Consider the following 12879-nt stretch of genomic DNA (forward strand, 5'->3'; position numbering starts at 1 on the left):
ATATGTTTCGGAAACATGTCTCTATGGTAATTCTACAGAATTTTGATTCATCTGATGACTTAATAATGAGTCTAGTCTTGAGAGAAAAGTATTCTAAAAAGTGAAAGGGATAAGAGAACAATGAGGTCAAAATTTCTTGGTGCAATTATTCATGGAGAGATTTTGAAACTAAATTTTTGAAATATTTATCATTTACCCTGTATCCTTTGTATTTTATTGAAGTTCTTTACATAAACTGAAAATGGGAAGACAGTAGCAAAAAATGTATATAAGGGGGTTTCGTCTATTACTGCAAGGCTAATTAAAATGTCTTCTTTGTTATGTTATACTGGGGAATGCTTCTTTGTTATGTTAAATGCTGGGAAAGTCTCTAGCTAGACATTTGCTTGGGTTAATACAGACAGCAGGGTGCTATTAACCAATTGGGATAGTTGTCATGATCTTGGTGTACCTGGGAGATTTGTATGTGCGGGATTTTGGGGCAGAAGGCAGGAGAGCGAGACAGGGGATGGACCAGGTGCTGTGATGTCTGCTAACGGGGTCAGACCCCAAGGAGGGCGTTCGGCGAGGAGATGGAGACGGACTCGTGTGGAGCGTCTGGTCGACCACCGTTGTTGGTCCCAGGCGGCCGGTCGAAGTGGTCCGAGAGGGTCGCAGGGTGAAGAAGAAGGTTCTTGAGCTCCAACTGTTTTGTGCATAAAGAGATTGAACTTTGATAAGTGTGGCACCCTTTATTTTCCTTTTATATTTTATTCTCTATTAATTATATGGTTCCAGTAATATCTATAGACTGTAAATCATTTAATCGTATCTGGTGTATTGTTTGTTATTTGGGCGGGGTGGGGTACATCACACAGCATCCACACAAACTAATTACTCAGTTTGGCGGGGCCGAAGGTTGTTTCCCTAGATGACAGCGAGCCAAGCGACCCTGAGGGTGGCCAGGGGCCTACATGTATGATAATTCCACATTTACACCCTTCAAAACTTGTCTCTGAGGAAATTAGAGGGATAGGTTTAACATTCACTTGCTGAATTTGTTCTTCTTGGTGGGAGACGATGTAGGTTTGGGCGGTGTTATTGGACTAGCCAAGGTAAATAATGGCAGTAAACATGGGGATGTGTTCTGCTGTTCCAGTTGATGAAAGGGTGTAGTCATTCCCTTGTCTGTGGTCTATCTATTGATATTGCTATATTGTGACCAAAAGAATGTTTTCAAAAGTAAAATAAATTGGCTATATATAAGTTGACGATGAACAACTTTTGGAGTATGTTAGACCTCAGTTAAATCATAAGACTGTGCTTATTAAGCAGAAGCTTTAATCCAAGTAATTTTAAATACTGAGTCATGTAGCTGTACAGCACAGAACTGGGACCTTCGGCCCATCTTATCCATGCTGACCTTTTAGCCCATCTATATTAATCCCATTTGTCCACATTAGCATTATCCTTCAATGCCTTTCTTGTTTAAATGTCTCTCTAAATGCCTCTTAAACATAGTCATTGTATCTCATTCCATCACCACCTCTGGCAGCACATTCCAGATATCAACCACTCTGTGCATAAAGAAATTTTACCCCTCAGAGCCTCTTTAAAATCCCTTCTTGTCTTAACCCAATGCCTTTTTCCAATACCCTTGCCACGAAAATAAAAGATTTTGACTATCTGTCCTTCTCATTATATACATCCCTTATGTCACAATTCAGCCACCTTGGCTCCAGGGAAAGCAAACCCAGCCCATCCAATCTCTCCTCACAACTGAAGTTCTCCAATCCAAGTAACAGCCTAGTGAATCATCATTATGTCCTCTCCAGCACTGTCAAATCTTTCCTATCGTGTAATGCCCAGAATTCATACAGTGCTCCAAGTATGGCCTAACCAGTGTTTTGTAAACTTGTAACAAAATATCCCAGCTCTTACATTTTACATTTGCACCAATGAAGACTAGCATCTTGTATGTCCTTACCACGCTATCTAGTTGTTTTCCCACACTCAGAGATATGGACTTGAGAACTTTGTTCATTAACTTTCTTTAGTGTCCCACCTTTTCATTCAAGATTGTTTAATGTCATTTCCTGTACACAAATGTAAGTACTTACTGCCCATTACGCCACTGGTGTTTAGGGCAGCAGTGAAGGTCACCTGGAGGAACGGTGGACCACTCTTAGTCCGACCTCTGCCCTTTGACGTTTTTGGCATGGGTGACCCTACCATGAGCCAAAGCATAAAGCCCTGACTCCAGCCTACATAGCTCTCTGGATCATTGAGGCACGCAAGCCTCCAATCCCAATGACAATGTGGTGGTCCCCTTGGAGGACAAGTGCAAGGAGAATGAAATAAGTGTTGTTCCGATGCAGCACAAGTGAACCAAAAAAAAAACTCAATTGTACAGTCGGCCCTCCTTATCCGCGAGGAATTGGTTCTGGGACCCCTCGTGGATATCAAAAAATGCAGATGCTCAAGTCCCTTATTCAACCTGGTTCAATGTGGTGGATCTTCGGACCCAGTGGAACCCCGGACCTTATTTAACCTGTCTCAGTGCGGTGGGCATTAGGATCCGGCGGCGGAGCTCTGAATCCGCCGTGTTTCTGTTCATGAAAATAATCATGATCGCGATTTAAAATAAAGTAGAAATAATAAAGCCATCAGAAAGAGGTGAAACACCATCGGTCATTGGAAAAGCGTTAGGCTACAGTTGGTCAACGATTGGAACAATTTTAAAGGATAAAATGAGAAAGGCCCTGCCCGATTAAAGCAACAATTATTACGCAGCAACGTAGTGGTTTAATTTTGGGGTTTTGGGTTTTTGATCTTCCACATCAACCCGGCAGGGATGGACAGTGCGCTCAGGAGCGATCTGTCACTGGATCGAACCTGGGAACTTCCATTCCCGAGCCTGGTGCTGAAACATATGTTTCTTAGGTATTTTATATGCATAGAAAGGTAAAATATATACTACATACTAAGACAAACGTTTGACTAACTGACGCTAAATAATATCGGATGTACCTGTTTCGACTTAATTAGTAAGAGAACTTCCGGTTTTATTCCGATCCCGATCCACGATAACCTACGCACATCCTCCCGTATACTTTTAAGTCATCTCTAGATTACTTATAATACCTAATACAATGTAAATGCTATGTAAAATAGTTGTAATAATGCATTCTTTTGGGAATAATGACAAGAAAAAAAGTCTGTACAAACAACAAGTGCTGGAGCACTTCCAGGTTTTCTCGATTCGCGGTTTGTTGAATTCGCGCATGCGGAACTCCCGGATAAGGAGGGCCGACTGTAATACTGGAAAAAACACATATAAAACATGAGATAGCTTATATACGTTGATTTAAAAAGTGACGTAAGGTGTCTCACGGGGAAACATTTAGTGGTGGAGTTAGTGGGTGGAGATGTTGATCAGTCTTGCTGCTTGGAGGATTTAACTGTTTTTGAGGCTGGTGGTCCTGGTATGGATGCTACATAGCCTCCTCCCTGATGAAAGTGTAACAAACAGTCCATGTGCAAGGTGTGTGGGTTCCTTCATGACGTTACTGGCCCTCTTCTGGCACCATTCTGTACATATGTTATTGATGGTGGGTAGGCTGGTGCCAGTGATGATGTCTACCCCTCTTTGACTTCAAAAAATGCATCACCAGGCACTTGAGTTTTAGTATTTTTCCTTTGCTCTATCCTATTAGGGTTTGGAGAACAAGGGAAACCTGTTCCAATGTCTGATGAAGATAAAACTGATAAAGCATATAGCGAAAATGGTTTCAATATCTACGTGAGTAATAAGATCTCTCTGAATCGGAGTCTCCCTGACATTCGCCATCCAAAGTAAGTAACCTAACTAGGCTGAAATAGGCTGGTTAATTGACGGTCAGTTGTTTGAAATTTCATGACCTCATCCTTTTGCTGAGATCTTTGTACTGTTGTGGTCCTGTTGCGACCCTTAGCACCTGCCTGGCATGGATAGTCACTAATATTCTAGAATGGAGGTGACCACTTGGTACTTCTATGGCAATAATTTACAAAGTGGTCTTGCACCTCTTGGATAAATACTTTTGATGCTCTGGCCGCAAAATATGGTTTAAAGATTGTTTTTTACTTGTGTTTCTGTTTCAAACTCACTTGGACATTACTGAACCAGGAAATGTGACTTTTATATGGCATTTAAATAAAAATTGTTATATTTTGTGTATCAATATTAATAAAACTATTAAAATAGATTTATCACAAAAATAAACATGTTTAACCTGTGTCTAGTTCACCATTTGAGCAATCCAGTTTTTAAATAACCATCTTTTATAAGTTTTTTTTGAGTTATTTGGTCAACACAATTGCTGTATAGTGTTTTAGTAAATGGAAAAAAAAATCTAACATTCTCTATTAAATGTCCACCAGTTTTAAGAGCCAAAATTAAGATGCAATTCATGGAAACTTGCCATGTTGATTGGTTCGCTTTGAGTGTGTGACTAGTTTAATGGCATCTCACTGATTTCCACTGTTTTTGTAAAAATTAGCCCAAAGGTTCGCGGAAAATTAATTTGCACAGAATATAATTAGTACTTAAGATTCCTCAATCATTATGCTAATTTGGCCATATTTTGGAAAATTTAAGCTGGAAGAACATTAGAGTGTAGCAGAGGCTGCTGATCAGTATTGCAAACTGTTCAAAAATATTTAACCTGCACTTTGCTGATTCAAAGACTTAAAGCCAAAGCAGTTTCCAGAAAACCTGTTTAACACCTTGTTAATCACTTAATTGTACTTATGCTTTTAAAAAGCTCTGATGATTTCAGGCAAATTATGTCTAGTCTCAATGAGCTATTTGTACCTCATTTAATAGCCATTACCTTAATAATGTACTCTTTGCAGTTGCGGGCAGTTAAGTGAAGAATCTGAGAGTAAGTGAGAAAGTGATGTTTCAATTGTGCAGAACTCTTCTGTCATGATATCCAGTTTCATCTGAATTACTGTTTTGTTGACATCATATCAATATCACAGACAGAACATTGATCTAAAGGCTGACAGAGTAGAGAATTCATATAATCATACATTATATTTAATTGGTACTTAAATATTTAAAAACATACCAAAGTTTTTCATAAGAGTAAAATTTTAAATTTCATGTTAACTTATTTTTTTCTGTTCAACTCTTTCTTTACAATCCCCTTTCCTTTTTTTTTAAATTTCCTTTTTCATACATGATTAATGTCTAATTTTTGTTTCCCATCTGGTGGAAGCGGGAACAGATTGAGTGTACTTCTTGACAGATGGAATCTTCTCCAGGGATCATACAGCCTGAAAGCATTTGACCAATGAGTATGTATGAAGATGAAAAAGAAAGCCATCACATGCCTCAGACTCTGCGTGTGTTTTATGAATTGTGACTGATGATAGAAGAGGCTTGATGTTTCTCATTCCACTTGTTGAATCTGCTGATTCTCTTTTGATGGTCAAGTACAAAATCAGAACAAGCCTCCAGTTAAGGGCCTGAAAACACTTGGCAGGCATCTCTCAGCTTTTTGGTCATTCCTTTGCAGTTTGCCACAGATTGGCCATTAGGCTTTAAGGAACATCTTCAAGGAAGAGAGAAGAGTAGATGTCTGGATCTTGAGGTCCAGACTGCATGGAACAGCCACCAATGATGAGCAGTTAAAATTTTGGAAAGCAGCAGCTATCAGACTTTGAGTAGAATGATCTTTGAATCAAAATCAGGTTTATTATCACTGACATAGCTGTGATAATTCTTGTTCTCTAGCAGCAGTTACAGTGCAAGGCATAAAAAAAATACTGTAAGTTACAAAAATAGAGAAATAGTGCAAGGTGGTGTTCATGAGTTCAGAAATCTGATGGTGGAGGGGAAGAAGCTATTCCCTGTAAGTTGAGAGTGGGTCTTCAAGCTCTTGTACCTCCTCCCAAATGGTAGCAGTGTGAAGAGGACATGTAGTAATGAGAAGATGGTAAGGGTGCTGAATAACGGGTGTCGCCTTCTTAAGGTACTGCCTTTTAAAGATGCCTCAGTGGTGGGGACGGTTGTTTCTTTTGATAGAACTGTCTAAGTCTGCGCCACTTTGCAGCTTCTTTCAACCCTGCGCAATGGAGCATCCCCCACTAGGCTATGATGCATGTACCTCCATTTGCCCTCCTTACCTGTATCGTCTTTGCTTCCAAGCACCATTTGTCTTCACACATAATTTTATGTCACCATAAAAGTGGGAGTTATTATTTTTTTTAAACTAAATATCAAGGTTGATTGTGAATAGTTGAGAATAAGGTACTAATTATGGGCTACCTCACTAGTTACTGTCTGCCAACCAGAGGAACTGCTTCTTCCCATTTTTTTTTTTTCTAACTATTAACCAGCTCTCAACCATGTAGGTTTATCACTCCCATATGTTCTAAACTAATTTAGAGGCCTGTTATGTGGGACCTTACTGAATGCAAATTCACCCCATCTACTAATTGCTCCTCACCTACTCCACAAGATATCCCTCAAAGCACTCCATTAAATTAATCATACATTATTTTGTTTTCCTTAATCTACATTGATTTTGTTCAAACATCATTATTTTCAAAGTAAGAACTTCAATAATTCTTGTGGTTATGGGATCTTCTGAAGAGATGTTATAGTGACTTGTAGAGGCACAGTGCAAAAGCAAGGAAGTCACAGTATTTTGTAATTCACTGATTAGGTCTCAGTTGTGGAACTATCATGGGCCTAACACAGACTTATTTGTAAGAAGAAGCAGATAGGGAGGCAGATTCTGGAGAGGTGCAATAAAAAAGGGATTTTTGTGATGGGTGATTTTAACTTTTTTAATATTGACTGGCATCTCCTTAGAGTAAAGGGTTTAGATGGGGTAGAGTTTATTAGGTGTGTTCAGGAAGGTTTCCTGATGGAATATGTAGATAAACCAACTTGAGGAGAGGCTCCACTTGATCTGGTTTTGGAAACTGAACCTGGTCAGGTGTCAGATCTCTCAGTGGGAGAGCATTTTGGAGGTGGTGATTGCAACTCTATCTCCTTTACCATGGTGCTAGAGAGGGAAAGGAGCAGACAATTTGGGAAAACATTTAATTGGGGTAGGGGAAAATGTGCTATTAGGCAAGAACTTGGGAACAAAATGGAAGCAGATGTTCTCAGGGAAATGCACAGCAGAAATGTGGCAAATGTTCAGGGAAAATTTGCATGGCTTTCTGCATAGGTATGTTCCATTGAGGGAACGGATGGTAGGGTAAAATAATAAAACAAAGGATGTAGAAAATCTAGTTAAGAAGAAAAGTAAATGAAAGGTTCAAGAAACTAGGTACTGCTAGAGTTCTAGAAAATTACAAGGGTGCCAGGAAGGAGCTCAAGAATGAAAATGGGAGAGCTAGAAGGGGCCATTGGGGCCTTGGCAAGCAGGATTAAGGAAAACCCCAAGGTATTCTACAAGTATGTGAAGAGCAAATGGATGAGCCCTGTGAGAATAGGACCAAACAGGTGCAATAGTGAAAACGTGCATAGAGCCAGAGGAGGTAACGGAGGTACTTAATGAATACTTTGCTTCAGTATTCACCAGGGAAAGCGACCTCGGTAATTGTGGGGACGGCTTGCAGTGGACTGAAGCACTTGAGTGTATAGATATTAAGAAAGAGGATGTGCTGCAGCTTTTGAAAAGTAATAAGTTAGATAAATTGCTGGGACTGGAGGAGATCTATCCCAGGCTACTGTGGGAAGTGAGGGAGGAGATTGCTGAGCCTCTGACTATGATCTTTGCATCATCAATAGGGACAGAAGAAGTACCCAGAGGATTGGAAAGTTGCAAATATTGTTCCCTTGTTTAAGAAAGGGAGTAGAGGTAACCCAGGAAATTATAGACCATTGAGTCTTACTTCCGTAGTGGGGAAGTTGTTTGAGAAATCCTGAGAGGCAGGATTTATAAACATTTGGAGAGACATAATCTGATTAGGAATGGTCAGCATGGCTTTGTCAAGGGCAGGTCGTGCCTTACGAGCCTGTTTGAATTCTTTGAGGATGTAACAAAACACATTGAAGGTAGAGCAGTGGATGTATTGTATATGGATTTCAGTAAGGTATTTGAGAAGGTTCCCCATGCAAGGCTCATTCAGAAAGTAATGAGGCACAAGATCCAAGCAGACCTTGCTTTGTGGACCTAGAACTGGCTTGCCACAAAAGGCAAAGGGTAGTTGTAGATTGTTCATATTCTGCATGGAGGACAGTTATCAGTGGTGTTCCACGGGGATCTGTTCTGGACCCTCTCCTCTTGTGATTTTTTTTTTAATATAAGTGTCCTGGATGAAGAGGTTGAAGGGTGGGTTAGTAAGTTTGCTGATGACACAAAAGTTAGGAGTGTTGTGGATTGTTTGGAGGGTTGTCAGAGGTTATAGCACGACATTGATAGGATGCAGAACGGGGCTGAGAAGTGGCAGATGGAGTTCAATCCAGATAAGTGTGAAGTGGTTCATTTCGGTAGGTCAAATTTGAAGACTGAATATAATATTAATGGTAAGATTCTTGGCAGCATGGGGACTCAGTGAGATCTTGGGGTCAGTGTCTGTAGGATACTCAAAGCTGCTACACAGGTTGACAGTGTTGTTAAGAAGGCGTATGATGTGTTGGCATTCATCAACCATGGATTGAGTTCCAGAACTGTGAGGTAATGTTACAGCTATATAAGACCTTGGTTAGACCCCACTTGGAGTACTGTGTTCAGTTCTGGTCACCTCACTACAGGAAAGATGTGGTTGTTATAGAGAAGGTGCAGAGGAGATTTACAATGGCTAACACAAGGGGGCATAGTTTTAAGGTGTTTGGAAGTAGGTACAAGGGAGAATATCAGAGGTAAGTTTTTCACACAGAGAGTGGTGGGCGCGTGGAATGCACTGCCAGTGAAGGTGGTAGAGGCAGATACAATAGGGTCTTTTAAAAGACTTCTAGAGTCTCTTACATGGAGCTTAGAAAAATAAGAGCGCTATGTGGTAGGGAAATTCTAGGCAGTTTCTGGAGTAGATTACATAGTTGACACAACATTGTGGGCCGGAGGGCCTGTAATGTGTTGTAGATTTCTATGTTCTAAGCGCTGATGGTGTTACGGTTGTCTTTATTGCAGTGTGATAAAATGATAGGCTTGCACTTGTATAGAACTTCGATGCTTTTGTCCATTAGTGTGGCACCTTAAATACTTCTGAAGTATCTAACCGTAAGTCATAGGATCATAATTAGGTCATTCAGCCCATCGAGTCTGTTCTACCATTCTGTCATGACTGATTTATTATCCCCCTCAAACCCATTCTCCTGCTTTCTTCCCATAACCTTTGATGCCTTTGCTAAGCAAGAACCCATCAACCTCTGCTTTAAATACGCCAAATGACTTGACCTCCACAGCCATCTATGGTAATGAATTCCATAGATTCACCAACCCTCTAGCTAAAGAAATTCCCTTTCTTAGACAAGGGGCCCAAAACTGCTTGCAATACTCCGTCTAACCAATGCTTTATAAAGCCTCAGCATTACAAAGCCTTGTTTTTAGTCACTTGTTGTAACCAGCAACATGCTAATGACAATGTGTAATTTAATAATGTTGATTGAAAGGTGATTATAACCAAGGCAGTGAGGTTCTTCATTCAAGATGGTTCAATGTGATTTTTCACATCCACTAGAGATGCAAGATGGAGTCTGGTTTAACACCAAAAATTGTATCTTCAGCAGTGAAGTTTTGTCTTTGCATTATACTGAAATGTCAACCTTGATTTTATCTCATGTTTCTAGTGTGATATTTGAATGCTCTGATTCATATTCAACATTCCAACCCAACTGAGCTTCAGCTGACCTATAATGCATTTGTGGCATTTAATATAGTTGTTATTTTTAGTGCATTGTGCTAGTTAGCATACATGGCTGCCTGTAGTTTTCAACAGCATCATAAGACGGTTTCATGTAGTAGAAGTGGAGATACAGCATATAATGTGAAACCTTATCAGTCCCTGATTTAGTTTTGACAGTGCTACCAGATTTTTCTGCCAGAGAGAACTGTGAAAACAGTGCCATCTACTGCTTTCCAGGTTGAGGAGGACAGATTCTTGGTCTATAGCGGAGTCAATGATTATGGCGATTGTGCAGGGAAGTGAAGGTCAGACTAGAAGTGAGTTAATTGGACAGTGGAGCAGGTTGGATGGGCAGATGGCATACTGCTACTCCTGTTCCTTCTGTTCTTCATCACTGATTAAAGCAGTCTTTGGCCTGACCATCTGGCTGCTGTAGGATGATTGCTGTTTGCTGACAAGAGATGAAATATTAGACCAATTATTAAGAATTTCTTTCCTCTAATTATGTATGAGAGTTTCTCAAATTGGGCCACTTCTAGGTGCCTAGTTCATGTGGACCAGCAGGACTCTGCTTCCACCATTATTTACGTGCCATGCACCAACAGGAACTCAAACATGATTACCCAATGTTGAATCCAAGTGGTTATTACAGTAACCTAATACTTCAGTCAGAATGGTTGAAGTGTTTATTGATAAACATGTTGAGAAAGTTGATAAAACTGCAAATCAAAGTTATGAATTTAGGAAAAAAAAGTTTTTAAACTGGCCTGTATTTTCAAGCAATAATTTTTGGGCTTTTTTTTTGGTAAATATTTTATTCATGGGTTGCTGGTGTCATTTGTCTAATAAAATTATTTCCTTGTTCATTCTGAACTGGATTTGAGATAATTATGTTGAGCCAACTTAAGTTACTGTAGTTTGTGTGGTAAAGTTACCCTCTCAGAAACATGAGGTAGAGTCACCTGGATTGTACTCACTAATAATGATACAATGGCATATTTTTCAAATTAGCATCATATGTGAATTTGAGGAGATCTTGGAGCTGGTGGTGTTTCTGTGAGTCTGTTGTCACTGAACTCAGTGGTAAGGTTCTGCAGTAATTATGTGCCTTTTTTAATTAACAGCTGCAGGAAGAAATTGTATATGGAGAAACTTCCAAATACCAGTGTCATTATACCAGTCCACAATGAAGGCTGGTCCTCGCTTCTTCGAACTGTGCACAGTGTCCTTAATCGCTCACCACCTGAGCTTATTGGAGAAATCATACTTGTAGATGACTTCAGTGATAGAGGTAAAGTGTTTTTATTTAAACAATTATTAAGGACAGATTGTAACTTTTTAATTGTGTTTTGTGAAAGAAACTAAAGCTTGTCATTTTGAGTTCATAGCTCCCTCCCACCACCACTTCTTCTCAGTCTCTAGAGTAGTATTTGAACACTTTATAGTGAGCCAATAAATATGTAACTAAAATTAGCTCAGCATAAATACAGCTGGTTCCTGTTCTGTATTATAAATAATGAAAAAGTAATTGAATAATATGAAGAGCTGCTACAGATTTGCTGATGTTTGTTATAGGAGCTGCTTTGCTCAGACTGTTCTGCTGGCAGTTTTCTGTAATCTTTCCTGAGTAATACAGTTATCAAAACTAAGCAACAGATGATAACTGAGACTAATATTTTGGCAAGTTAAATCTGTTGAGAATTTTTTATTGCAATAAACTTTAACGTGATAAATTCCAGTGTATATTTGAAAACTACAGTTTAAAACAAAATTGTCACAACATGCTGGAGGAACTCAGCAGGCCGGGCAGCATCCGTGGAAACGATCAGTCAACGTTTCGGGCCGGAACCCTTCGTCAGGACTGTAGGGGTAAGGGGCAAAGGCCCTATAAAGAAGGTGAGGGGTGGGTGGGAAGGAGAAGGCTGGTAGGTTCCAGGTGAAAAACCAGTAAGGGGAAAGATAAAGGGGTGGGGGAAGGGAGGCAGAAAGGGTCAAGAAGGAATAGGGGAAAACACTAGTAGAAGGAGGCAGAGCCATGAGGGAGGTGATAGGCAGCTGGGGGAGGGGGCAGAGTGAAATAGGGATAGGGGAAGGGAGGGGGAGGGAATTACCAGAAGTTGGAGAATTCTATGCTCATACCAAGGGGCTGGAGACTACTTAGACGATATATGACTCCTCCAACCTGAGTTTAGCCTCATCATGGCAGTAGAGGAGGGCATGTATGGACATATCTGAATGGGAATGGGAAGCAGAGTTGAAGTGGGCGGCTACCGGGAAATCTTGTCTGTTGGTCCTCTAATAACTTGACTTGGCACTGTCACTGTTTCTTCATCACTGGATTTAAATCGTGAAGTTTCCTCTGTTACAACATAATGTGAATGCAGTAATTTAAGAAAACCACACTCTTTGAGGACTACTAAGGATGACCATTAAATGCTGTCGACTACTGTGGCACTCACAATGAATTAAAATAGCTTGCACAGATATAAGGTGCTCTCTGCCCCTATAATCTCAACCATGTGTAAAGGAAATGCAATAGTTTGCTTCGCAGCCACCTTGGATTTCATTAAAAAAATAAGATTTGAGGCTGTGTGTCTGAGCGTGGGAGCGTAGATGTTACCAGCTTGTATATTATTATCCTGTTTCTTTTTGATTTTTTTCCTTTACTTTTCCTTCTTTTGCCATAGAAATTAAAATGAAAGAGGAAGTAAAGACAGATAATAAAGACCAGGCACATAATAGAACGGATAACAAAAATGAAGAAGAATGGATGCAAATTAAAGATTAACTTTATTTGTTACATATACATCGAAACATACGCTGAAATGCATTGTTTGTGTCAACGACCAGCACAGTCTGAGGATTGTGCTGGGGACTGCCTGCAAATGTCACCACATGTTTGATGCCAACACGACATGCCCTAACCCTAACATTAACAGTAGTCTAAATAATTTGCAGTTGAAGGAAGTAAGGATGGGGGAAAGCAAAGGCTCAGCCTATAACTTTTCAGTGTCTTCTTGGAAGTAGAGAATTGCTGATGCTGTGTCC

The 12879-nt window shown here is 40.0% G+C and overlaps 1 protein-coding gene across 1 annotated transcript in view; it reads left to right on the forward strand.

The window, feature by feature from the left end:
• Window positions 1–12879, forward strand: part of LOC140200485 (polypeptide N-acetylgalactosaminyltransferase 10-like) — an 84743-nt gene that overhangs the window by 39053 nt on the left and 32811 nt on the right. Inside the window, exons 3-4 of the mRNA XM_072263880.1 lie at window positions 3696–3834; window positions 10956–11122. Of these exons, the coding sequence (XP_072119981.1) occupies window positions 3696–3834; window positions 10956–11122 (306 nt within the window). The remainder of the gene's footprint in view (window positions 1–3695; window positions 3835–10955; window positions 11123–12879) is intronic.

Source organism: Mobula birostris, chromosome 7 (genome assembly GCF_030028105.1).
Source record: "Mobula birostris isolate sMobBir1 chromosome 7, sMobBir1.hap1, whole genome shotgun sequence".
Lineage (NCBI taxonomy): Eukaryota > Metazoa > Chordata > Chondrichthyes > Myliobatiformes > Myliobatidae > Mobula > Mobula birostris.